The sequence below is a fragment of the Gymnodraco acuticeps genome, unplaced genomic scaffold, assembly GCF_902827175.1.
Source record: "Gymnodraco acuticeps unplaced genomic scaffold, fGymAcu1.1, whole genome shotgun sequence".
Classification (NCBI taxonomy): Eukaryota; Metazoa; Chordata; class Actinopteri; order Perciformes; family Bathydraconidae; genus Gymnodraco; species Gymnodraco acuticeps.
The window spans coordinates 3,347,402-3,374,764 of record NW_022989810.1 but is presented as its reverse complement, the minus strand read 5'-3'; the positions used below and the strand labels follow the sequence as shown (position 1 = coordinate 3,374,764).

Below are 27,363 nucleotides of genomic sequence, written 5' to 3'. Positions count from 1 at the left end.
ATGACCACTGAGTGTACTGAGTGCAGAGATGAACACAGAGTGGGTCATTAATCATGCTTACAGAGGGAACCGTTCTGTTTAGCTGGCAGACACAGAGTCCCTCAGGCCAAATATAAATGCAGGATAGAGATCAGGTACTGGATACTGTATGTGTAACAGGTGCAGACAGGTTCTATAAGTAGACAGTCAGTCTGAGAGCTGATGCTTGGTTGTGACATTTTCTATTTCTTTGTGTGTCAGAGCTGAGGGAGTGATGAGGACCATGGCGGTGGAGAAGCTGTTGAAAGGAATGCCCACCCTCCAGAGCCAGATCGACGCACTGCTGGATTTTGAAGTGAGTGACACTCGCTAATAGGGAACAAAGTCACTTTGAACGGTTACTGAACTTTCTGAGGGATAAACACGATCAGAAAAAAGCTGCGGAAAGCATCTATGACAACTTGTAAATTGCAGCACCTTTTATGGAGATTATTTAAAGCAAAACTTAAAAATATATAAACACATTTCTCTTTTAAATAAGGTATATTTATAATCTAGTCAAGTTTTGATCATTGTAAGGATAGAGGTGTTTAATCTGGAACTTTTCAATATGGTGTAGATGTATTTTGTGGATGTAACATATGACTGTTAACCTCTAACATGATTCGACTTTAATAGGATTTTATTGTCTTTTGAATGCAATACTTACTGTTTTTATTATTAAAAGCTAGTTTGTGTTCCTTATAATCATATCCAAAATCTTAATCACACTGTTTCTTTTGTTTTGTCGCAGGTGCATGCCCCAGAACTGAACAACGGGGTGATAAACGCCTGCTTTCTCCTGCTCTTCAAAGATCTGATCAAGTTATATGCCTGCTACAATGACGGCATTATAAACCTGCTAGGTACAAATCACCCCTTTCACCTAAATAATAAAAGAATAACAGTTTATTAACGTTAAAAGATGAGGTTATTGTATTATCTTCTTAATACTTTTTAGCTTCACTACCCTCTCTGTTGCACTCAGCTACACCCTAATTATTTCTCCAGTACTGACAAAATAAATCTTTAAAAATGAGTCACAACTACACAAATCTATAGTTGAAAAGAAATAGTAGTTTTCTATAATAGCTGAGCCCTTTGCTTTTAGCGATAAGTACTCCAACAGAAGCATTTGTCTGCACTATTTTCAGATCTGGTACTTTAGCCAGTATTGACAGCAGCAGAACACTGCATGATGGCTCAACTCAAAATTATCTAAATTGCCTACAGTAGCTGCATGGTATGAAGATTTACTCACTTATGTGTTTTTAATTTTGTTTGGACAACAGCGGAGCTCTGTCACAGAGGAATAAAATATATTAGGCTTTTGCTACACAGAAAATACGTTGTAGCAGGATTGATCCATTGTTGGTTTTATTCTTTTCATGTGATTTATTGAAACATAAAATATCACCAGAGCTATTCCTTAACCTAAATATTAACATTTAAATCCTCTGTTATCCAGAAAAATTCTTCCAGATGAAGAGAAGCCAGTGCAAAGACGGGCTGGAGATCTACAAAAGATTTCTGGCACGAATGATCCGGGTTTCAGAATTCTTCAAAATTGCTGAGGTAGCCTGCAGAGCATGTTATATCACTGAATATCAGCTTTATCTTAAACTGCTTTGGTAACTGTTTGGTCACTGTCTTCTTTTACAGGAAGTGGGAATAGACAAAAATGACATACCTGAACTCACTCAGGTAAGGCTTTTCCTTATCTTTTATTTATTGTCATGAACCCTTCATTGATCCTTTAAAGGGGACCTATCATGCAAAATGCACTTTTGTACCTCTTTTATACATGAATATGTGTCCCCGGTGTGTCAGGGAACTCACCAAGTGTCAGAAAACACACCCTCTCTCTTTTCCATCCATCCATCCATCCATCCATCCATCTTCTCCCGCTTATCCGTGGTCGGGTCGCGGGGGTAGCAGTTCCAGCAGAGAGCCCCAAACTTTCTTTTCCCTGGCGACATCAACCAGCTCTGACTGGGGGATCCCAAGGCGCTCCCAGGCCAGCGAAGAGATATAATCCCTCCACCTGGTCCTCGGTCTACCCCTTGGTCTCTTCCCAGCTGGACGTGCCTGGAACACCTCCCTAGGGAGGCGCCCAGGTGGCATCCTTACTAGGTGCCCGAACCACCTCAACTGGCTCCTTTCGACGCGAAGGAGGAGCGGCTCCACTCCGAGTCCCTCCCTCTCTCTTTTCCTCCATACCCAAATCTCTAAAAACGGGGCTGCAACGGATCTGATACAGATTTTAAATTGTTCTGACGTCAGAAACAGGGAGCTCCGCCTATATGGGCAACTTTCCACCTATCAGGGGAATGGGGGGTTGCGTGGCATGGTAACAGCATGGCAACATGACGCTCCTTTGCAGGGGGGCGTGGTCAGCTGCAGCTCATTTGCCACAGAATCAGCCCTTGCAAAAACCGGGCTAGAATAGAGCAAATAGAGCGAAAATGCATGATCTGTTTGGTATTTTGAAAAAAAAACTTCACAGACATGTTTTGTATGGGTATGGCCCTACAATATATTATTCAAATATAGCATGATAGGTCCACTTTAAGTTTGTTAGGCTACGTTCTAACAGAACATGTCAGTGTTTTTCTAACTACGGAATGCCATGTAAATATTATTTATCTGCTGCATTCCTAATAATCAGACTTTTACAGGAAACCATGCTATGTTGTATAAGAGGCATATCACACACGTGCATTTCAATTGTCCATGCAACCATTGACCTGTTGCCTGTTGATTGACAGCTCCTGTGTGCCCTCATTCTCTTTCCATTTGCAGAGATGCAGATTGATCATTCAGAATGAGAGAGTGAGTAGCGAGTACAGAGCTAGCTTTTGGGAGCAAACAGCTTAGTGAAGGCAGACTTTTGATTGTACTGAATTGAAGCACAGTGCACAGCGCGTGCGCACAGCCGGCAGAGAAACATCAGGCACTCTGATGAAGAGGGATGATGTGACTGGAAGAGCTGATTGGATAAGCTGTGATATGCTGAGCAATGCTGCTGAGCTATGCTGCTGAGCGGGCGGCTGTTTTCTGCTTCTATACTCTGAGCTTAACATAGTTTCAGTTCAACAATATAAGGACACAGCAGATAGTGTCGCAGTTTTTTCTCTTTTCTTGTCTGTTTTCTTTATTTTTGGGTCACTGAAAAAAGTGATTCTTAAAATGCATATTCTTTTCCTGTTGGTTACTAGATAAGTCTGAGGCTCTTTTGTGGAAATTCTTTAAGAGGTCTCTTTTAAGACATGGCTAAATTGATGAGGTGCATGAACATCGCGCTGTAATGCTGTCTCATTTACCTTGACAAATAATTAAAAGAGCAATGTTTTACAAGTGTATTGTATTGTGAGAATTCAAATTGTAGATGTTGTGTCGGATCGGCACAATTAATCAAATCCATTATTTAATTTGAATGGATTTTTGTCAAAGCCTTGTTGAGATCTGCAAGATTAGCTTGAGTCAAAGCTAAGTGCCTGCATTATGTTTTTAGGCTACCTTTGTGGCCAGAATATAGGTATAGTATGACATTTTGGATACAAACCTAATTTTATTTCGTTCTGGGAGTTAGATGAGAAGATTGATACCACTCTCAATAATGTAGCCTACAGTTAAATATTATCAGGGTTGCCAACTCTCACGCATCTGGCGTGTGACACACGCTTTCACTCTCAATCTCACGCTGCCCAAACTATTCTCACGCCAAAAACAAGATGAACCGGCGATCGTTTTTGGTTGGTTATTTACAATGTTGAGTTGACAGCTGCTCAAGCTGTCGATCCGCTCCCTCCCTCCCCGCCCCCACCACTCTTAACAATGTTAAAAGACAGCAGAGTAGTGGGAGCCGGTTGGTCAATCCCTGACCCGTATTGCGCATGCGCAGATCTAAAATCCAGTAGAAATGATCAAAAAATAAAAGTCTGCTGCTTATTACTAGGCCAAAATAGAGTCAAAGAGTATATGAGAGTGAGTGTGTTAATTAATATATTTGGCAGTTTGGAGTAAGTCTGTAGATTTGTTTGTGTCTGTGTGTTTCATGTATAGGCCTCTCACGATAATTAATTTTGTTGGATACATTTTCCCGGAAATTATTGCGATAAACGATAATATTGTCGGCACCGTTGTATGACCATTTTAGACCACTGACATAATGATAATATATAATAATAATTCAAGTATATCCTTTCAAACTGCTAGTCACATCCTCATGTAAATGGAAATGTATCGAGTTCATTTTTATTTATCGTACGATAAGTCAATTAATTGCACACAATAAAACAGTGGCAACAAACATGTGTTTGACTTTCATTAGTGAATGAAACTTTGTTCCCTTTATAGTCTGTGTCCAATATTGTGTATTTGTATATATTGTATATATATCCTATATATATGCTAAGGTCCCGCTACTGACACGATAGCAGTCATTTAGTGCGCATATGTGTAATTAAACCCATGATATCAAAATCTCACTCCAGCCAGGTACCCAAAGTTGGCAACCCTGAAATATGAGCTGGCACATGGTTGGCCAACCCAGTCTCATGGCATTTCGTGTTCACCAACACGATTTTTAATCTATTGATATTTTCCCCTTTTTTTTTCGTGTTGCACAGCACGATTTTAAAAGCAATGTATTTCTACTGGTAATGACGCTCATGGAAGCACGGCATTCGTTTGTGTCGGCTGCCCTTAAAGGCAATGTGAGCGTCCATTCTCATTGGATAACGGAGAATTGTACACCCGGAAGTAAGTATTCCCCTTACTGTCGATTGATTTTACAGTGATATCTGCACTACTCATCGACTAAAAAACACCAGATTATCCTTGTTAATTACACAACATTGATTGGTTTAAATTGTGTGCAATGCTTTTGTATTTTTCCCCTTCGATTCGGAGAAACAAATATTTTTTTGGAGTAAAGGGTAGCAGAAGACACTACACTACCCAGAATCCCCAGCTATCGTTTGGACTACACCATGTGCTCTGTTTGACAAACCCCGTGATAGTCCTCAAGCTCTGTGATTGGAGAGTGTGCTCCGAGGGTTACGCCGAGCCTCGAACAGCACTTGAAATGGGATGGAACCACGGCAGACTGTCCAAAACTGGATTTGAACGTGTCCACCGCGTCCCCCCCTCCCCCACCCCGTCCCCGTCTCCAGAACTACACATGCTGGCTATTCTGTTTCGCAACATGTTCTCTATCTATGGCACGTCTCTACTGGGAGTTGTAGTTTTAAAAGACGTTTTCATATTTCCCATAATAAGAAGTTGCCAGTATTAAACTGTGTACATCCCTGGAGGTTTAGGGGATAGGAAACACTCAAATTTAAAACATATAATTAATAAATGGGTGAAAATTGCTTGTGCCCATAATGGGCAGCATTAATATATATCCACACATGCCAGCTAAGGTCAGAAGAGCTTTATTTAACAACTGGTCTTATGTTTGTTGTTAATTGATAACATTACATTACATTAATTGATAAGCCTGAAACATGCACTTGTCAAGGTTCAGAGGCAAATTTTGCAAATATGGCAGTAGCCATCGATCAGCTTAAGATAAGATATACTTTATTGATCCCAAGTTGGAACATTTGCGTTCCATCAGCATGTGTAACAGTTGTAAATATGCAGTGGTGTTTATTTGTAAATCATTTAGTATAATCACACAAATTCTGTGTTTTATATTTAACAATTCTGTGTTCTTTATTTATTGATTGTTCAATACCTGACAAGGCCCGGAGATTAAATATCTACATACATCTTATAAGAGTATAATACATTATGTATAATATCAGTTAAAATAAGTGCTTCAACATAGTTAACATTGCTGGAGGTATGCACAAATATTGATAGATGTCTTGTAATGCACTATTGAGGAACCTGCGACCCAAGTTTTTCATTCAATGCATAACTACACCATAGTTGTGTAGGCCTATATGATATGTCAATAAACCTTAGAAAATCTTGAAATCTTGAAAGGGATGTGCAAAATAGTCATTATATACAGTCTTTAATTAACTATTAGTAGAGAATAACGAGTAATGAATATACTTTATAGGGATCCTATTAATATCTAATAATAAAAAATAATGAAATTCAATAACATGCTTTAACCACTAGGTGTCCCTTTATATCAGCTGTGCACCTTTATGGTGTAAATACAGCCTATCTACCAATTGGATCAAATATAAAAGTCAGCCGAATTAGTGTTGATACTGCAAGGAGACGTATTGTGTGAAAAGAAATGTAAGATGTTGTTTAATGGCTGATATATTTATGATCCACGTCACGTTTTCAGTTCCTCATGTTTGTCTAGAAGTCTTCTCATCAGGGCTCTATAAATACAGAACTACGGCAGATATGTAATATTCAATGCAGCCGAACCGTGTATTACAATGCCGTTATGTGATGACTTTCAAAGAGAAAAGCAAGCACACTCGGAATAAAGTATTATTTTATTTTTTTTAAATGTTTTCGGTCTGTTTCCGGTATTTGTTAATGACGATGTGCTGTGAGATGTGAGACTGGAATTGCACAGGGGAAAATAACGTAGGCTATCTTTAGATGCGGATTTTGTTAAACTAATATGTTTGCGCTGTGGACCAACACTATACATTGACGGGGAAGGGGGTAGCAATAAAGATAACACCATTAAACAGTTACCAGTGTTGGGACTAACGCGTTGCAAGTAACGTGTTACTGTAACGCCGTTCTTTTTGGCAGTAACTAGTACTCTAACGCATTACTTTTTAAATTCAGTAACTCAGTTACCGTTACTACATTACTCCGTTACTGCCTTAGTTTTTTTATATAGGCGAACAGAGATGAGAACTGTACTTAAGTACAGTACTTGAGTAAATGTACTTAGATACTTCCTGTGTCACATGCGGAGACGGGCTGTGGGCGTGTTTGTGTTGTTTACTAACAAGACTATCATGGCGGCGGCGGAGCTCAAGTCTAGTTTCTCCACCTGGAGATATTCTCACTATTTCACTTTTGTCGAGCACAAAGAAAAGAACGTTTTAGTTAAATGTAAGTTGTGTCTTGGCGGGTCAAAGATCCTATCTACTGCCCAAACCAGTCATTCAAATCTCTTAAAACATCTGCAAAAACAACATGCTGGGACGAAGCTAGTAGCTAAGACCACAGAGACTCAGCCGACGCCACTCCACCTCCACCTAAGCAACAGCGGCTGGATTTTAACCAAGGGACTGCTAGCCAGGGAAAAGTCGATAAAGCCATTGCACGGTATGTTGTAGAACACATGCAGGCTATTGCTACAGTGGAGTCACCCGCTTTCAGGGAGCTAGTTAGCATGATAGCATGTCCGGGCGGCACACATATGGGACGGAAAACTTTTTCCAACTACCTGGAGAAAGAATATACAAAAATGGAAAGCCATCTAATATCGATGCAATTCAGATTGCATATAATGCATGTCAAGTTGATCAACAGATTGTATTATTCTCCAATGCAATAACAGTACTGAAATGAAGGCTATAAGGGCATTAATGGGAGCCCTTTTTTCAAGTAACAAAAACGTTACTTTTCACAGTAACGCATTACTTTTGGATGTGAGTAACTAGTAAAGTAACTGAGTTACTTTTTACATGAAGTAACTAGTAATGGTAACTAGTTACTGGTTTTTAGTAACTAGCACAACACTGACAGTTACACAACATAACAGAAATAATATCGATAGCAGCGTCCCTAGCAACCACCTTGGTAACAATAAAAACGTTCTCTGGACGCAATTTCCTGAAGAACAACTCATAGCCTATTTCTCGCATCAAATGACATCAAAACGCATTTTAATGGCCAAACTAACTTTAAAATAGGCATTTTCCACCGAGAATAAAACGAAGTTCGGCCATGTTTTTTTTTTCTGCAGGGAGAAATTTGAAGATCACGTGACATAGACGCCAGCCATTGGAATGAATGGTGAAAAAAACGGGGTTTGTCAAACAGAGCACATGGTGTAGTCCAAACGATAGCTGGGGATTCTGGGTAGTGTAGTGTCTTCTGCCATTGTTTACTCCGAAAAAATATTTGTGTCTCCGAATCGAAGGGGAAAAATACAAAAGCATTGCACACAATTTAAACCAATCAATGTTGTGTAATTAACAAGGATAATCTGGTGTTTTTTAGTCGATGAGTAGTGCAGATATCACTGTAAAATCAATCGACAGTAAGGGGAATACTTACTTCCGGGTGTACAATTCTCCGTTATCCAATGAGAATGGACGCTCACATTGCCTTTAAAGGCCCTGACACACCAAGCAGTCACCAGAGGACTCGCCGACGCTGACGTCGGCTGTTGCCTGGCCGTGTTCTCCTGCGTCTTGGCCATGTGTCGCACGGGAACACACCGCAAAGACTTCAGTGCGTGAGTGGCAATAACTCTCCTTACCAGCAGGCGGCGGTAGTGTGTATTCGTCATTCAAAAGAGGCAACAACCGGAAGACAGAGAAGAAGAACAGACTGCGTGATATAAACAACAACAAATAGCGTGTGCAAACTGCAGCCTGGTTATGATCCACTGCTGTCTGCCCGTCTTTGGTGCTCCACAACTACCCGAAGGGGCAAGTCTCCTGTACCGGGTGTACTGGGTTCGCAGAGAATCCCACTTCTTCCTCAGCTCTTTCTCTGAAGCACACAAATAAACGATGTAAGCATTGTGGCTAGTTAGCATGTCCAATTCATATCTATATGCAGTGCCAAACTGCACAGCTAGCAACAGCTAGCAACAAGATAACAACAAAACACAAGGTTGAAATAATAAATTACACTTCACGTTAACGTCACTGTACGCTGGCAAACAATAAAAAGCCAACAGTATCTGCTAAAGAGCTCAATTGATGAAAAAGATAATCTTACCCGAGAAACCAAGTTGCGTTTCAATCTCTCGCCAGAGTCCGGTTTTCACTACTCGGTTAGAGTACCTTTTCTCCGTGATATCGTACAGAGCTGGCCTCTCCTGGATCAATGTGATGAGCAGGTCTTCGTTTGCGTCATTCCAGATCGCCATGATGAGATGAAAATGAATATCAGTCTGTGTGTGCCTTCTTAAATCGTTTGTTTACGCCCCTCACTTCCGTTTTGCTTCTCATGCATTGATTTGCTAGCTGAACAGCCAATCGGAGTGATTGTTTGGTCCGACTGCCAGACCCGACGCATGGCCGATTCAACATCGGGTCTGGCAGTCCAAATAAGGCGTGTCACGGTCGACGGTGCGGGACACACCAACTTGAGTTTGGGCGACAGGACACGCTTCGTCTCCCGACTTACGAGAACAGCCGATATCGGCCTGGTGTGTCAGGGCCTTAAGGGCAGCCGACACAAACGAATGCCGTGCTTCCATGAGCGTCATTACCAGTAGAAATACATTGCTTTTAAAATCGTGCTGTGCAACACGAAAAAAAGGGGGAAATCGTGTTGGTGAACACGAATCAATAGATTAAAAATCGTGTTTGGTGAACACGAAATGCCGTGAGACTGGGTTGTGTGATCAGCTGTTTTAGCGCAGTTCTCCAGTGAAGGGGGGGAGTCTCCCTCCGCAGCCGGTTGGCGTAGTTTTTTGGCACAATTCCGTTGTACAGACCGACGTTAACAGCAGCCCTGTCTGTGCACACGGAGACCGACTCTGTCGTCCGGTAATCTAACCGCCTTCTGGAAAAGCTTCACAAGTACGTCGGTACGCAAATGCGCTTTGTGACACAAGTGCTGGTACGCATTTCAGATTACGCCCATAACCTGTGTGCCAGTTATGTGCACACCTGTACTACAGCAAAAGTATTCTCCGTCGGGACTTCCTGCAACAACACCACGCCGTTATCTTGATTCTGATTGGCCAGAAGACATTATCAAAGATGTTCTATTGAGAAGACGATCACTACGTGACAAAAGTTTTCAAAACCGTTTCTGGTCTTCGGTATTTCCAGACAAGTGGCTTCTGAAATCAATCTTACTAACTGCCGTCTGTGCAATTCTCGGCGCGAGTTGGCAGACTTTATTTTGCTTACTTTAACATCATTTTTCAATGTGGGGCTAAGCCATTTCTTGGTATGGGTGTAGCCTACCCCAGCCATACCCTGACGCTGCCACTGGTGGGATGTATGGGGCGGGCCATTCTGCACATGCGTTAAATATTTTAACGTAATTAATTCAAAAAATTAATTACCGCCGTTAACGCGATAATTTTGACAGCATTAAAAAAAAGACACATACATTTTTTGGGGGTGCTTAGGGGGTGCTATGGCTATCCTAGGGGGAGCCTATGAGCCTAGCGCTTATACTGTTCTCAGTGTTTCCCCTACCATTGTCTTGGGGGTGCTGCATTTTTTTTATGGCCTATAGCGCCAAATCGAAACTGAAAATAATCTATCTATGGTCACTTTTCACATTGAACATGTGCTCTTTTATTAAAGTGGACCTATTGCTATATTGGAAACATATATTGTAGGGCCATCCCCATACAAAACATGTCTGTGAAGTTTTTTGCTAAAAAATACCAAACAGATCACCCATTGTAGCAATACCTCATACTGCTCGCCTCATACCCCTCTTTTGCAGCCCTGTTGCAAACAGGCTGATTCTGCTTTAGCCACGCCCCTTTGTAGCATCACGCAGCTTTCACCTGCTAGAGATTTCTACCGGGGGAAAGCTCAGCTAAACGCTGCAGTGATTAAACACCCTCATCCCGCCCTGGCAGCACCCCCCCAAAGCAGTAAACCTAGGGAAACACTGGTTCTGATTCTTTAGGGTAGACTTACAAGCATTTTACAAAATGGTGCTAAATGTCAGTGACGGTTTTTGAATGACACCACCATTTTTCTTACCATCCTATGTCCACCAGTGTTTGCCAAGAAACATTTCAGCTAAACGCTGCAGTGATTAAACACCCTCATCCCGCCCTGGCAGCACCCCCCCAAAGCAGTAAACCTAGGGAAACACTGGTTCTGATTCTTTAGGGTAGACTTACAAGCATTTTACAAAATGGTGCTAAATGTCAGTGACGGTTTTTGAATGACACCACCATTTTTCTTACCATCCTATGTCCACCAGTGTTTGCCAAGAAACATTTTGCAATAAATTATCAGGACAGGATGACATCCTTCTTCAAAACCCATCTCATTTTATTTAAGCCTGGTCTTTCCAAATGAGATACTGGTGATACATTTGGATTAATGTGTCCAGTGGAGCAAACTATATCAATCTCCTGGATCTCTCGCACTGTAGTGGATAAATCTCAGTTTTAAACACCGATTTCTGTTCTTATCCCTCCCGGAAGGTATTACTGACAAACAAGTCAGAATAATATCACCATCTGAAGTGTTGTTATGTCATCACACTCTGTTTTTAGAATAGAGAGTAGATACAGAAACACAGACACAGACAAAGGTGACAGAGTCTATCATATCACATCATATTTCCAACATAGTGCCAGAAGGCCAGCTGTCACATCCACTAGGATATGGTTCAGCAACTTTTATATTGGCATCTTCTACGGATGGTAACTTCTCCTATACTGTATGTCTCTTGTTATAGAGCTGTTGTGTCTTTTTTTGCCTGCAGAAAGTATTTTTTTGCGTGTTAGGAACAGACAAATGAAAGTCTCTGGATGATAAATGTTCCCTCTTAGTGCCAAGACTAAATATGATCAGCCTCTTTGCCTTGTTGGTCCTTTTAAGTTTTAGGAATAATAGACTAGACAGCTTTGCATCGATAAATCCAGCAAATGGAGCAGGGAATCAAGGAAAAGTGAATTAGTGACTGATTGTATTGGCGGATTTAGCTTTGACCTCTGTCAATAGGCCTGTTGGATATTGAACCATCCTTTTAACTGCATGTTGGGAGGTGATAATGTCTCTTTTTGCCCCGAATGAGCATGCAGCTCTGCATCGTGGCTGGCTGGAACATTGATCTCTATTAGCATTGCAATGAACCCTTGGTTCTGTTGCTGTTTTATTGGTAATTGTTTCTAGGTTGTTGTTTGTTGTATCCAGTTTAATAACCCTAATGAATTTTGGAAACTCAATGCTACGACACATTTGGTTGGTTCTGGACAAATATGGATAGCCATCACACAGCAAACCAGTTTGACTAGATACACTGAACACAAATATAAACGCAACACTTTTTGCTCCCATTTTTCATGAGATGAACTCAAAGATCTAAAACATTTTCTATATAAACAAAATAACCATTTCTCTCAAATATTGTTCACAAATCTGAAAAAATCTGTGATAGTGAGCACTTCTCCTTTGCAGAGATAATCCATCCCACCTCACAGGTGTGGCATATCAAGATGCTGATTAGACAGCATGATTATTGCACAGGTGTGCCTTAGGCTGGCCACAATAAAAGGCCACTCTGAAACGTGCATTTTTGCTTTATTGGGGGGGTCTGGGGGGGTCCGAAAACCAGTCAGTATCTGGTGTGAGGGGTAGGGTTAGGGTTAGGGTAATGTTGTGAATCGAGTGGCCCATGGTGGTGGTGGGGTTATGGTATGGGCAGGCGTATGTTATGGACGACGAACACAGGCCACTCGATTCACATTGTAATAAAAAATCGTAATTTAAGATTCATACACCAATTTACGTGTGGAAAAAGCAATGTATCAGCGTTGAACCCAGTGAGAGACTGAAGTTCAAAGATGAATAATTCATAGAGTTTGAGATTACAATGTCTGTCATTTGTCATTTGTGTTTCAAGAAAGATGTTACTATGACTTAAATCTAAGAAAATATATTCTCGTAAATGTATCTCCATAATTCCACATTTTTCTTTGAATATTACCCCCCTTTGCCTGGCTTGAAAATAGGATTCCAGGTATCTTTTTCAATAGTTTTTTAATATAAAGACTCTTACTCAAAGAGGAAGCATCGTCTCAGAATCAGTCAGTTACTCATACGTTCTGAGCCAGTGTGATCCACCGTGTTCTATTGTGGAGTAAAATCATTTTGTAAGCCTTCCCTGACCATAAGTCTTTATAATGTGAAAGTCCCGGTTGTATCACTCTCTTTATTATTCTACAGGCCCCACATAGTCTTCTGGAGTCCCTGGAGACCCACCTCGACACACTGGAGGGAAAGAAGCCGTAAGTAGTTCAATATAGCTGCAAGCTGTTTACTTTTTCAATCGTTTGCAACATGGATCTGAAGCTTTAATAATCCTGTAATTATACAGTTGAATGCTTCTTGGATTGCTAAAAGCTATGTCTGTAGTGATTTGGGCTCTAGATAGCTGGATGTGCTATTACAGTGATTTAGCTCCTTCTCTTTGGCCTGTGTGATCAGTGTTACATCATAGGTTACCTTACTATTTCCTGTTACTTCTCTAACATGCACTTCCCTCTGTCTTTGCTTAACTCAGAGAGGATAAGTAAGTATTCTGTGTCAATGGGAAATGACCTAAATATAATTTATAGTTTGAGTCATTCTGAAGAAATTACATCTGAGTCGGCATTTGTGTTGTGTTTAAGAAGCAGTTTGTGACCTAATATTATTTCCATCATTATTGTCGTTGACATACTGTACAAGGGGAAGTCTTCCCTTTGAACTCATGTCACTATAACATAATCATCTTTGTTATCATGTGACAATCGTCCCTGACTGCAACAAAGCTTTAACAGGCATGCCTTTCAGAAACATTACTTCCTGTCAGTAATGTGGGAAAACAAAGCTTTGCCAAAGTGGACCATCACTCAGCAGTGCAGCGTGGGCCCTTTTAATTACAATCGTGTACTAAATGGAATTGTGTTGAGATGTTGCCTGCCTAAAAACAACACCAAAGTAACACTTAAAATGTCACTTTGCTGCCTCCCATCTCCGTAACAGCTTTTATGTTTCAGCATGTACATCAGGAAACTCTTTAACTCATTTGCTTTCATTGTTTTTGCAGATCGCCCACCAAGGTAAGCTATATTCCATTATAATCATTATGTAATGTTAATAATGATAGTCTTTATAGCACTTGTGTATACAACTACAACATTTATAAATGCTTAATTTGACTTGTACCTTTACCCTTCACAGTTTACTACGAACAAGTAGTGATTTATTGGGAATTCATGTGTTGAAAAGCTGCTGAATCACATCAGCTTATATAACAGCGTCAGGTTTCATGTTAACAGGGGGGATGTGTTTTTTTGCTGCAGGAGGCTCCAGCCAACAACAGCGTGCCCCCTGTGCCCCCCGCCGCTGCTGCTGCTGTTGCTCCAGCCAGGCGCAACGCTCCAACTCCTGGAGGGGGCCCTCCTGCTCGCCCCGGGCCTCCTGTCAAACCTCCTCCACCCACTATCACCCCCACCCCTCCAGCCCCAACCACCATTACTACCAGCAAGTAAGAGTCACTCAACAATGTTCCAAAGTGTTTGAGCTGAGCTGTCCGTATTGCATTAGAAACAGGTCTCTCAACCCCCTCTCTCTTTTTCTGTGATAGTGATCTTGATTGCTTCTTGTTGGATCTCGACCCAATGGCCTCCTCCTCAACAAAGGGAGCCACTTCCTCCATGACTGGATGGGGAGGTGAGAATAGCCGCGCTTGGATTTTCCGCTTAGTGCACTAGCATTTCCTTTAACCCCGCCTCCCGGCCGCACAGTCTCGGTTAAATCGGCCAATAGTGAATTTTACAATTTAAATGACACAATTATTACCATGAGGGCTATCTAATTGTTCATTCTAAGAAGCTGATATACTTATATACCAATTATTTCCAGATGTTTCTTTCTTAAATTGGTCAAATTCAAATCATAGCCCAACGCTTTCCCTGTTTGCAGTTCTCTTTAAACATCATTGTGTGGTAGGTTTACCCTATGGAATTCTTAATAATTACCAATGGGTCCTGGATTTCAACTTCTCATTTCAATTTTTTTGCATGACAACTCTTGCTAGCAGATTTTAGCAGGTGTAGCTAGCTAACTAATTGCTAACCCACAATTTGGTTGAAAACACTGTTTTAACTTTACCATTCGATGCAGTGAGTAGATGATGTTACTACACTGGAAGTATTAAACCTAATGTAACCTGTCACCCTACATCAAAATATATTGAGCTAACAAGATGCTGCTAGGACTCAAATGAAAGCTTAAATACAACTCTAGGTACTAAGCTAGGTACTGTTTCAGCTTTTCCTAGTTCAGAGCTAATAAACAAACAGTAAGTCTAGCATTGTTTTTGATGAGATGTTCTTTGGCCTAAACTTATTTACAGAGAACCTTTTTTAATATTACATTACATTACATGTCACTTGTTAGACGCTTTTATCCAAAGCGACTTACATACTCAATACTGTGGGCAATCCCCACAGGAGCAATTTGGGGTGAAGTGTCCCAGGGACACAACGACATGCTGACTGCAGTGGGGTTTGAACATGTGACCCCCTAATCCGAACACCAACGGACAACCCACTGCACCACACGCCTCCCTAATATACATGAATTCCATCAAAGGCAAGCTAACCATGCTGATGTTTGGATTTGTTATCTCTTCAAATACAGACTTGTTTTATTAGGACAATTCAAATCATAAAGTGAGTTGAGGTCCCTGTCAAGTAATTTGAATATTACAGTAAAAGTAATGGAAAATAATTGCTGGCAGGGGAAGGGGAAATCAATACAAAAATCTATTGTCTGATTTGAAAAAATGATGGCAGTAATAGCAAATGTATACATATTTCGTATATTAACTAAAACAGCAGTGGTCTTTTATAATGATTCCCTATAGTACATTAAAGAAGTGGTACCCGTACCCTTGTTGATGCTTTTTTTGAACAATGTGGTATAAATTACAGAGCATTTCCCATTTCAAACCTGACGTTGCTCTTTGGCATGCCCTCCGTTTATCCCAACATCCCAACCCTGAACATGGCCGTAGTCCAACTGTTCTCTAAATTACATAAAGGAGCTTTTAGCCTTATTGGAACTTACTATTGGCTCATGACTGCTTTTTATCTGGCTTCTTCTCTATAGTGTTGGCAGCTTGCAAATACAAACATTTCAGAATTTCATACAAACCAATCATCCTCTCACCTGTGTTTCTGTCTGTCTGTTGTACAGATCTCTTGGCTGAGGGTGAGTACTCTGTTGATCTTATTCTATAAAGGCCTGCAGGCATTTCATTTTTCTCCACTTGGCTTTCTAACTGAATTTCTCAATTCACCTTTTGTCAAACTATTTTCACATTTAGCGCCTGCTAAGCATGTGTTTGTTTACACTTTTCAGTCTCTCTGACACTGCCGTCTTCCTTCTATCTTTTTTCTCCTATTCCTCTCTTCTGGGGGATTGTGACTGATGGGGTTTATACAAATAGCAACTCTGGCTGCCGCTGATGAAGCCTCTGAAGCTCTCCTAGAGGAGGAAGAGTCAGCTGAAGTGGCTGTTGCAGTAGCTGCTGCTCCTGTAAGACCCGCACCTCCCTCCGCTGCAGCTACTCTTGCCGCTGCTGCTGCTGCAGCCGTCCCGGCCCCCGCCTCACTGCCAGCTTCAGCTCCCACCACAGCCGTAGAGATGGACTTTTTCGGAGGTCAGTCTGGGTCGGGGATATACTGTAGGCCTGCCAGCTTATCTACACCAAACCCCTTTTTATTTGAGTATTTTGCTGATTACTTTGTAAAAAACGTAGGGAAAGCAATGGGATTGTATTAGTACTCACTATATTTTGCATTTAAACAAGTAAATGACTTCATCAAAAACCATACAAAGTCTACAGGCTGTTGTACATCAGATTATACGTTAATGTGATGTATGCATACTTTGTGTGATATCTAGAAATGAGGAGAATCTCATGCAATTTGTTTCTGCAATGCAATCAAGTATGGAAATGTACTTTATGGCATTAAAGATGGCATCATAGCCCCTGATTGTGACACTCAAGTATTGCCATTACATTTGAGTTCATAGCGAAACATCAGATACAAAATAGATAATATATAATTTTATAAAAAGTAAAATTACATATTTTTGAAAAATGTAAAGGGCTGTTCAAGAAAACACAAACTGCTCATTGAAGGTATTTCCAGAAACCTTAGTGACGCTTCTTACTATCTGTATACATTTGTTTTGATAAGTTGCAACTGTATAGGACATAAGTATTCCCCCCTATTGCAAAAGAAAGGTGTAGTATAATATAATATAATATATAAGTGTAGTATAATGCTTTATTTTGTATGACTAATATGAAAAACTGGAAAGACCAAAAGAGGTGCACCTTTCCTAATTCAGCAGTGGAATACGTTTTCATCCGGTCTTTGAGGATTCTGGAAATGTCTTCATCACAACTCTGTTGTTTCTTTCAAATGACCTTCTGAGCCGGGTACCCTATATACTGTTCAAAAAATGAATAGTGCTGTGACTCAAAAGTAATAGTTTTATATCATGTTTTCTAATGTTTAGCATTCAGCTTTGAATAAAACCATGTACACTCACGTGCTAACATGCTAACGTACTAACGTCAAGCATTCACACACTCTGTTTTGCATTGAGCACAGAGCAACAATGTTAATCATTCGTGGCACATCACAACAATATGAGCCAGTTTTGTGGATTACTTGCTTTTCTCTGGGTTTACTTAAGGCTGCACAATTGCTACAAAACACTTATTATTAGAGTGGACATGAATGTGTTTCATCAGAGACTCATAAACTCACCTTAATTAACCCACAGCATCGTAATTAATCTTCTGTTATGACTCGTATTTTGGTGATCTATTGCCCTTTGGTTTATTTGTCCATCACCCTTAATGATTCTCCCCCCAATGACATACTAACAGTTTCACACATATGTCAAGATGATGGCTGGATTTATTTAATCAGAGAAGTGTCTGCTGAAAAGAGCTAATTGAGGTTTTCTTTTTTCAAAGAAAGCCTCTTTCGTCCTTGACCTTGACATTTCCCCCTCTTGTCACATAGTACCAGTAACTTGTGACAACTTGCCTCATTTCACAAACCTGCACAGGTGGTGCACTCACTGAATGCAGCATTATGCAGCCCTTCAAAACTCACCAAGAGACTGATGCTACCATCAGATTATTCCCTGCAATTACGGGGCTGCATATTTCTTGTATTCTCTGCTTTTTATCCTAATGCTGACCTTTCATTTTTGTTTTCTGTCCATTCCATCTGTTGACTCATCTTTTGTCCTTTACATCCATGTGTCTGTCGGGTGTTATGTTTGTTTCGTTTGCGGTCTGGCTGTTTTTCGTCTGCTATACCCTAGATGCGTTTGCACCCTCCCCAGGAGACGGTCCTGCTGCTGTGGCCGCGGGCCCCGCTGCTGATGCTTTTGGTGGATCTGGTGGGTGACTCAACAGCCTCTATATGTCTGTGTGTGTGTGTGGGAAAGCTGTTGCTTTTATTATATCAAAGCTGCTTCTGCTTACATATGAGACAGTAGAACCTACTGTCTCACCCCAAATCCTGCTCTAATGCCCCAGCCATGAACCCTCTCCTCCCTCATCTCGACTACACTTTTCCTCTTAATATTCACCCAGTGCAGTAAAAAGCACAGTGCAGCTATTAGCCATTTTTTTTCTAACAATGAAGACAATTTTCTTTGGTAAACCTTACCCCTGATACTACCTGGTGATTAGTCATTGTCAAGCTTTTCTTACCTTTTTTATAACTTAATTAAGTCTCTCTCTCTGGCCTTGCATATGAACAGGACAATGAGAAATCTATGACATTCCCACGCAGTTTTTCTTGCAAATAGCTTTTGGACCATGCAAATGTTATAACTCGCAATGTTAAGATGAGAAAAGTTTTTGTTTTTTTTGCTGGATTTGCATCACCAAAATAAAGGGTTATTCATTGGCCCATGCTACACTAACCAACCAAGTTGCATGGAATTCTGCCAGTAGTTTAATAGTTATTGCAGTCAATGCTTTGCTTTCTCTGAATGGAAAACTTTCATACATGATCATAACAAATATGATGCTGATGGGTCCAGCGGTATGCAAGAGGAGCTGTGGATAGACACATAGATACACACAGGACCAATCTCATTATCTTCTAATGGAGATAATAACAATGAACCAGGGACACTGAATTGGGTGTTCTCATTATTAACTAAACTAATTGGGCTGTGGGCCAGTCGACCAGAAGTTGTAGTCCATTATTATTTACTGAAGAAATGTTCCCCACTGTCTTATTATTTAATGGATGCAAGCCATTCTCAATTGAGGTTATTGAGTGACCGTGTTATTGATTGACTTCCTTTGTACCTAACTGGGATTTAAAGCTTCAGAAGCCTCACAAACATGCTTTTTACGGTGTTTGTTGCTTTAACAAATCCCTCCTTCCCCTTCCTCATCCACTTCACCACACCCTTCCCTTCTTCTCTAATCATAACCCTCTCCTAACTAATCATCACCACCGCCTTGCTGCTCTTCCTGAAGACCCCTTCGCTACGACAGAGGGGAGTGCAGACATTGCTCCAGAGATGGACCTGTTCGCCATGAGGCCCACTGAAAAGGGGGCCATCATCACTCCCTCCTCTAGTGAGGCGCCGACCATCGTCGTCCCCATCGTCGTCCCCATCGTCGTCCCCATCGTCGTCCCCATCGCTGCCCCTGCTACCCCCACCCTTTCTTCCGACACCACCACCACAGAGTCTGCAGCCGCTCCGACTCTAGATATCTTTGGTGGTAAAGTCTTCTCGCTCTCATTATGCCTCTCACTGCATTGCCCTGCATTGTGACGATGATGATATTTGCTTTGATAATGATGATGACTGTGTTGCCCTTGTTAGTGATGATGACAGTAGTGGCGATGATAATAACCTGGCCAGTCCCTACATTCCAGATTGTTTGTTCTATTTTCCATGATGCATTCCCTTTAGATACAGATCATTTAGTCAAGTTAATCAAGCATATTGACCTCCTCTGCAGCTTTTACATAATACAAAATCTATCAAAAATTAAGCCAATTGTAAAATAAACGGTCATTGTTGGGGACCAAAATGGCTAACTTGACATCTTTGGAGAATAACTAATAATTACCTTTTTTTTATTAACAGAGGTTGCTCAATTTGTTTTGATTATATGAACCTAATACTAAAAAAACAGACTCCGGGAAGAAAATTGTTTTCTTCTCATGCTTGTATTTTAGAAACTGTTACCTGAGAATGCTTTATTGTAGCGTATGCACTTTAGTTAAAAGGGAATATTGCTCAATGACAGAAATTGTATATTCTATCGATATCTTTCAATTCAGAAAAAGTGTGCATAGATAATGGTTAAATGGATAGAAATACGTTACCCCATGATAAAAAAAAGAGCTATTGAAGTTTGTAGCTGAGCTCGTGGCATGGTTCAAAATATAGCAATGTAAGGCAGCAACAATTGGCAGTTTTGTTAAGTACTAGTTAGCAAATGTTAGCAATGCTAACGGGCTAAAGTCTGCTGACTAGTCTATTCATATCAGCATTTTAGCTCAGTCCTCATGAGCATGTTAGCAGGCTTATGCTAACATGAAGCTCAAATCACAGCTATACCTCAAAAGTATAGCCTCAAAGAACTGCTGGCACGAGCATTGGAGTTTGGAAAATAACTGCTATTTGATAGCAAAAAGCATTGAATGTCATCAAGATTCAATGATAAAAATAGCGTAGTCTTCATGCTGAGCAATATACCCTTTTAACCTTTGCACTGTTCCGTTTTGCATTGCATTGTTACACAGCAACTTACCCTGTTTAATGACCCAACTATCTGCTTTCCCTCATCTCTCTTCTGAACTCATCACTCTGAATGCACTGGACTTGAAATCTGAATGTACATTTGATTGTGTGTCCTTGTTCTTAGATATGTTTGATTCAATGCCTGAGCAAAGCCCTACCACAGAATCCAAAGCTGCTACCACTCCTAGCGTAGACCTTTTTGGTGCAGGTACAGGAGTTGATACCCATTTGTCTGTATGTGGAACCTGTTCATCTCTTCTGGTTTCCATACGTCTACTCCTCTGTCGACTGTTTTACTTTCCCCCACACGTCTTGGTTTGTCCCCCATAGTGGTATGAGAACTGCATGTAACCCACGTGTCAAGTCTTGGATTGTCTTGTGGCTGCTTTCTATTTTAGCTGTGTCTTTCTACCTGCCACGCTAACACATTTTCTTTTGCTTCCGGACCTCTATGGTTTTCTTCTTTCTCGTATTCTGCATATCGCTTGCGCTGGTAAATTAGACCTTCCTGCTGTTTCACGCGGGCCCTCTCCTTTGCCCGAGCCGGTTCTTTCTGGAGACATTGTGACCGGTAAGTCAAGCTGACACTGCATCACTGTTTTCCTTTTTCTGATGAAGAGTGCAGCCAGCTTCACATGTTATGACGTTTTTGTTGCATGGTGCTGGTGTATGCACGCACATACACAGTTCTGTGCTACGAATGGTGCACGCTTCAAGGATGTGGATACACAGTTTAAGGGATATCTTTGACTGTTTTGAGGTATTATCCATTGAGGTACTATCCATTGTCTTACCTTCGGAAGATGATAGTCGGCAAGCCCCCAGTTTGGAGAAACAGACAGGACTTCCAGCACAGAATCTCTAGCAATGTATTGCTTTCGGTGGGGCAGAAGCAAAACCTATTATAGCAACTTAATAGAAAAGCCCAAGGTATAGGCTATATTTAGAATATTTTCACCAATTGACCTTGCTGGGAGACAGTTCTTTTTCAACGAATAACTAAAGCTGCTATCTATGCTCTCTTCAAATAGACCAGACAACATTAAAAATAATTATACATTTACCAAACAGGCACAAATAGACTTTGAAATCAAGACAGCAGAAGACCAGCAACCAATGTGTTCTGTGAGTTACAGAAACTGTTTTTGTCAATTGAGTCTCGTGGCCTTGAAGAGGAACATAGAATAATATAATGGCTTCTGTAAGAATGGGCTGTCCAACTGCAAGGTAAAGCTGTAAATATATCCTAAATAAAGCGTACACTTGAACTGATATTAATTTATTTCAAGGTGGCTTAAACCGTTTTAAGTTCTGCCCCTTTCAGTTTTTTCAAACTGTGGGCGGTAAAATACGGACTTTGGATAAGTACCTCATGCAATCCCACATCAAACAATCCAAACGTTCCCTTAAGATGCAGAAGCCTGCTTCTTCTCTCGATGTCTGCTATGCTTTTAGAGTAGGCATACTGAGCAAAGCATTCTCCCCTTAGAAATAAAGCTGTCACTGATAAATGTAGTGATTGAGAGTAATTTAATCTATTCCTGCTTCTGTCTCTGGCCGTCTCTCTCTTCAGACTCATATTCATCCCCAGAACCTTCTGAGGCTGCTTCTGCTCCTTCTTCAGCCTCTGCTTCAGCTCCTGCTTCTGCTCCTGCTCCTGCAGCAGCTTCTAGCCCAGAGGCCTCCTCTCCACCCAAAGCAGAGCCAGCACCTGTCATTGACCTTCTGGGTACTGTACCACAGAACACACATATCTCTCACGACATGCTGAATGCAAATGGTTGAACTTGCATTTGTGTAATCTTATGTATCTCTTCTGGGTATTTTATTATCATCTGCAGTTGTTACAGTAAGGTCTTGAGTGTTTTTACCAGTACAACTATTGGATGTTTCAAGTGAACTTTATGAAGAGCTGAAAATGTTGCTGTTGCAAACAGTGCTTTTTTGCTGCACTGAAAAAATGTATAGAAACAATGTCGATTTATTGGACGGAATTAGAGATGGATGGAAGATTTTTGTCTGCTGCACTCCTGCCAACTTTTGAATCAGTTAAAGCATTGCATTATGAACATCTTGTCCCCTACCACTAATTGTGTCCCAGTATGTGGTTCGGGGCTGACCTCTACCCCCTTTCTGCCCTTCATGCTGCAATGATAACTGGATGCCTTGCAGACTCCTTTGCCAGTCCCGTGGACGAGACGAAGAGCTCTGCTCCTGGAGGGCCTGGAGATGATCTGCTGGGAGGTGAGTCTTATCTTTCTCTCACATGTTTTGGTCCTACAGTATCAAAGCATTTTGATGTAAATCACAGTGTAATTAGACAGGCTGAATGGACCAGCACATTTTGATGACATTTCTTATTAAAAGTTTTTATGCTGGCAAAAGGCTCACAGAAATATTTTAGTTGATTGAATAATTATGCAGGAAGTAATGATGGAGATGCATTCGTCAAATTGATAATGACACAGACTTGGCAGGACTAGTTTAATTTGACAATACAGCGGTTCCAAAGTGGAACTGTCTGATAAACGTCTGGCCACAATGATATCATAGACAATTCTCATCTCATTTCTGTTGCTGCTGTTTTGCCAATAGTTAAAGAATAAGTGTATCAGAAAAAGTTATTTGTATTCCTTAAGGAATACTTAAAAATGACCATGTGTATATCAATTATTCCCCTTTGTTACTTTAAACAGCAAAACTATATCCATTATATGCACACTACTCTTGTATCCATACATTTACTAACTCATTTCCAAACACAACCATTACACAAAAAGTATATTTAATCTATTCACTATTTATAATAAAGATATGTTAAAAAAAAAGAGTATCTCATAGTAAGGATTAAAGAAAATGTATGTGTTTAGGAACTATAGCATGTTTAGATACTTGCCATCACTGATAGAGATGCATGCTCTTTATGATTTAAAATGTTTGCTATTTCTTTATACAAATTGTTTTTAAAATGATCTAGAGATCAATTAATTAATGTAACTATTTTGATTATGGATTATTTATGAATCCATATATACATATATACGATACAGCTCACTTAAAAACATGGTTCACTGATAATTACACCTGTACACACTAGTCTATGTTGGACATGGCGTGTGTGTTATATGTAATGATCAAGGATGTTTCCCCCCGTTTATGTTAACTTGTTTATGTGATTGTGATGTGCTATATGTGACACTTGTCCCGTATGTATCACCATGGACTTTTAAATACTGGAATTGGCTTTTTTTTTTAATGTCTTAAATTGTATAGACCAAACATTATCTAGATTCTAGAGTATAAAATCAACCGGTTGCTATGTGCTGCTGCACTGATTCACTTTCCCCACTGGGATAACCGAAATTGAATTTGTCTTCCAAGATGTCTCGTGTGCCATCTGTTGTGTCAGTAATCACATCAAATGTGTGTTCCTCGTGGAATTAGGGTGAGTCAGAAATCAGAACTACATATGATGTCACAGCAAGATTGCTGTCTGTTCTCCCCCTCAGGCCTGATGTCCCTCACCCTGGCTCCCACTGCTGCCCCAGCTCTAGCTCCAGCCTTGGCTCCAGCTCCTGCTCCGGTTCCGGTGCAGAACGACCTCCTGGAGTCGGGCTTTGATGCTCTTGGCTCCCTAACGTCTCCGACACCGCCTGCCCATGCTGCAGTACCGATACTAGCAGCAACCACCACACCAGTGCCCTCTGGTGGCTTTGACGCATCAAGTAAGTAAAGCTTTCATTTGCATTCTTTTCATTTCAGAAATCTTTAGCATTTTTACATCCATTTATTTGAGAATATAAAGAGTGTTTTGGTGCATCAAGCAGATAACCTGCATCAAGCAGGTTATCTGCTTGATGCACATGAATCTGTTTTGAGTCATTGAAACTGAGCTACTGTACCTTAACCATGACCTACTTATCCCCTCTTTCTGAGAGCCTGAGAAGGCTACTGCATGAAGACACCTTGACATGTGCTGCTTTCACTGTCCTCCTTATGGAGAACGTTTGTTTCTGCTGACTGCTTAGCATTCCACAGCGCTGCAGCCTATCTTGCAAGGAATTTTCTTTATTTGTCTTAATCTCTTATATTGTACTTTTCACACTTTCACAAATTCTTCACTCTCTGCTCCACCCACTCTGCAATCTTTCGTTCTTTCTGCTGCACACATTTTGTCTTCTGCTTCATTTAATTTCCTCTTTCACCCCGTATCCACACCTTTTCTTCTCTTCTGGGTCATTGCTTGCTTCTTCTAATCTGTAATTGGTGAGTTCTACCCGGCAGGGAATTGCAGCATGTGCAGTTTGGACAATTCTCCTCTTCTGCATCTTTGCATGTAACAATTACCCTGACTGTCTTCTGCATGAGACAAGACTTACTTTTGTATTTCCCCTTTGAGCAGTGTCTCTTGTCTCTTATAACCACATGCCATCAAGGCCTGAGTCTGCAGTAGAGTCTGCAGGTGTTATATTTTATTATTTTGAGTGGCAAAGATTAATTCTTTTGACAACCTTTATTCACCCCTTATGGTACATAGAAAGATGACTACAGATGATAGGTAAATACATGTTTAAATAGTTAAAATAGCCAAAAGTTTAGCAAACATTTTGCTTAAAACAATGGATTTAAACAGTTGGAATAGTTGGATAAACTTATGGATAGCCTACATAGCCTGGCTGAAATAATTAGCTAAACAAGTAAAAGGATGAAAAAGCAAGCTGAAAGTAATGGTTAAATTGATGGATCGTTAGCTAATAGTAAGGGGAAATTGCCTTTCGTAAGTTAGCTTAAAGTAATGCATGTATTGTTGGGAAAGTAATGTTTAAATAGTTAACAAAGCTAAAGGTTTAGCAAAATGTAGCATACAACGATGTATTTCAACAGTGGAAATGGTTAGATAAAAGCATTGGATAATCATTTAAATAGTTAGCTTAAGTAAGGTCTAGCTTAGATAGCCTAGCTGAAATCGTTAGCTAAATAAAAAGTAAATGGATGACAAAGTTAGCTAAAAGTAATGATTAAACTAATGAAAAGGTTAGCAAATAATTAGGAAGATATTGTCTTTTTGAAATAGTTAGCTTAATGGTTAAATTGACCAAATAGTTAGCTAAAATGAAAGGAACATATTAAATATGTATCTAAAAAGAGTGCATAAATGGTCAAAAAGTTAGCTAAAACCTGTGATAAACCATTGAAATGGTTAGCTAAATGTATTGTGTAATTTAATAATTAGCATAAATTAATTGTGTAAGTAGTTAGCTGAATGGGGTTATGGATAAACCCTCAATCAACACAATGCTTCTCTACAGGTTAGTTTGAATGAAAACCTGTAAACTATTTTGGTCTTAATGACACCTGGTTCAAAACCAGTAGTTTATTTCAAGTCAGTGTTTAACTTCCTGATATGTGATATATTTACAGTACAGTCCTACATTGTGCATGTGATGCACAGCTGACTACTGATGCTGTCACAGCTGGGCTGACTCCTTACCATACTACCTGGTCTCCCATCTACCCGTGTTAAAAAACAGATTGGAGGTTTGAAGATGTGTAGTCCGTGTTGTTTCTCTGATGTCCTGCCATTCCCACCCTCTCCTCAAGTGTTTGGTGGATTAGGCGACTTGCTGATGCCCGCCATTACGCCCCAGAGCACCGGGGGGAGCACTGCTGGAAGCACAGCAGGAAGCATGGGAACTCCAGTTGCAATGGGAGGCATTGCAGCCGCCCCCCCTCTTTCTAAAACTGTTGGAGGAGACCTGGACTCCTCATTGGCCAACCTTATTGGAGGTAGACAGCTACTTATAACCATTTTTTTCTGTAAATTCATCATTTGTGTTTGTAGATCTAACCTGTCCTTTTTTTCTTCTTCTGTCCAGACCTTGGAGTAAAGAAGAAGTAAGTGTGTATTTAAATATATGCATGTTATAAATGCAGCACTCCAAGCATCAGCAGTATAATGGGATCAATAGCACAGTAAGCCTGAAGTGTACCCTGATCTCCTTTAGGGACCCACAGAGTGAGAAGAAGCTGACAGGAGGAGCCAACTGGATGCCACATGTAGCTCCCACAAGCTGGGGTACACCAGGAGCCCCCATGGTAAGATCTACATGTACACCGTGTCCCTCACTGTGACATCACATTTCATCTCAAAGGCAGTTTTGCTGATGTACCCTCTTTGTCCTGTCACTGTAGGGAGGTACCGCCCCCGGAGGTCCCGGGGCTCCAGGAGCCTCCATGGTCCCACCAATGAGCGCACAGCCTGGCTTTGGCATGGTGAGCTTTAAATCATGCATAACAAAGTCTGTGGATGTCACTGTGACATCAGCTTTTAAAACAGCCTTACTGTATAAACCATAGAAACCTTTGTGAAGGCAGATGATTCACTGACATTGCCTTCAAAAAATCTCTCATTTGTAATCCCTGTGTTATTAGGCTCCTGCAGGAGGGCCTGGCGCTCCCATGATGCAGCCGATGATGGGGCAGCCTATGATGGGACAGCCTATGATGAGACCTCCCTATGCTGGGGGGGCGGGAGCTGCACCAGGAGCACCGGTAAGAACATAGTAAATCCCCTGGTGTGTCTACACATACTTTAAAAGCATTATGATTTTGGAATAATCTAACAATTTATAGTCTGTGTGAGGAATATTAA

At 40.7% G+C, this 27,363-nt stretch overlaps 1 protein-coding gene across 10 annotated transcripts in view; it reads left to right on the top strand.

Annotated features, from left to right (window-relative positions):
* snap91a (synaptosome associated protein 91a) overlaps nucleotides 1–27,363 on the top strand; it is a 56,762-nt gene that overhangs the window by 26,646 nt on the left and 2,753 nt on the right. The window contains exons 6-28 of one of the 10 annotated variants that reach the window (XM_034229330.1): nucleotides 241–334; nucleotides 773–884; nucleotides 1,487–1,593; nucleotides 1,681–1,722; nucleotides 13,077–13,138; nucleotides 13,414–13,422; nucleotides 13,942–13,954; nucleotides 14,198–14,382; nucleotides 14,482–14,567; nucleotides 16,098–16,112; nucleotides 16,351–16,563; nucleotides 18,276–18,332; nucleotides 19,432–19,680; nucleotides 20,836–20,919; nucleotides 21,214–21,282; nucleotides 22,285–22,440; nucleotides 22,884–22,955; nucleotides 24,221–24,436; nucleotides 26,313–26,498; nucleotides 26,588–26,606; nucleotides 26,717–26,807; nucleotides 26,904–26,984; nucleotides 27,144–27,263. In XM_034229330.1, coding sequence (XP_034085221.1) covers nucleotides 241–334; nucleotides 773–884; nucleotides 1,487–1,593; nucleotides 1,681–1,722; nucleotides 13,077–13,138; nucleotides 13,414–13,422; nucleotides 13,942–13,954; nucleotides 14,198–14,382; nucleotides 14,482–14,567; nucleotides 16,098–16,112; nucleotides 16,351–16,563; nucleotides 18,276–18,332; nucleotides 19,432–19,680; nucleotides 20,836–20,919; nucleotides 21,214–21,282; nucleotides 22,285–22,440; nucleotides 22,884–22,955; nucleotides 24,221–24,436; nucleotides 26,313–26,498; nucleotides 26,588–26,606; nucleotides 26,717–26,807; nucleotides 26,904–26,984; nucleotides 27,144–27,263 — 2,338 coding nt within the window. Of the gene's footprint in view, nucleotides 1–240; nucleotides 335–772; nucleotides 885–1,486; nucleotides 1,594–1,680; nucleotides 1,723–13,076; nucleotides 13,139–13,413; nucleotides 13,423–13,941; nucleotides 13,955–14,197; nucleotides 14,383–14,481; nucleotides 14,568–16,097; nucleotides 16,113–16,350; nucleotides 16,564–18,254; nucleotides 18,333–19,431; nucleotides 19,681–20,835; nucleotides 20,920–21,213; nucleotides 21,283–22,284; nucleotides 22,441–22,883; nucleotides 22,956–24,220; nucleotides 24,437–26,312; nucleotides 26,499–26,587; nucleotides 26,607–26,716; nucleotides 26,808–26,903; nucleotides 26,985–27,143; nucleotides 27,264–27,363 lie in introns of all 10 variants that reach the window. The other 9 variants (XM_034229355.1, XM_034229312.1, XM_034229377.1 and 6 more) reach the window with 9 other exon arrangements.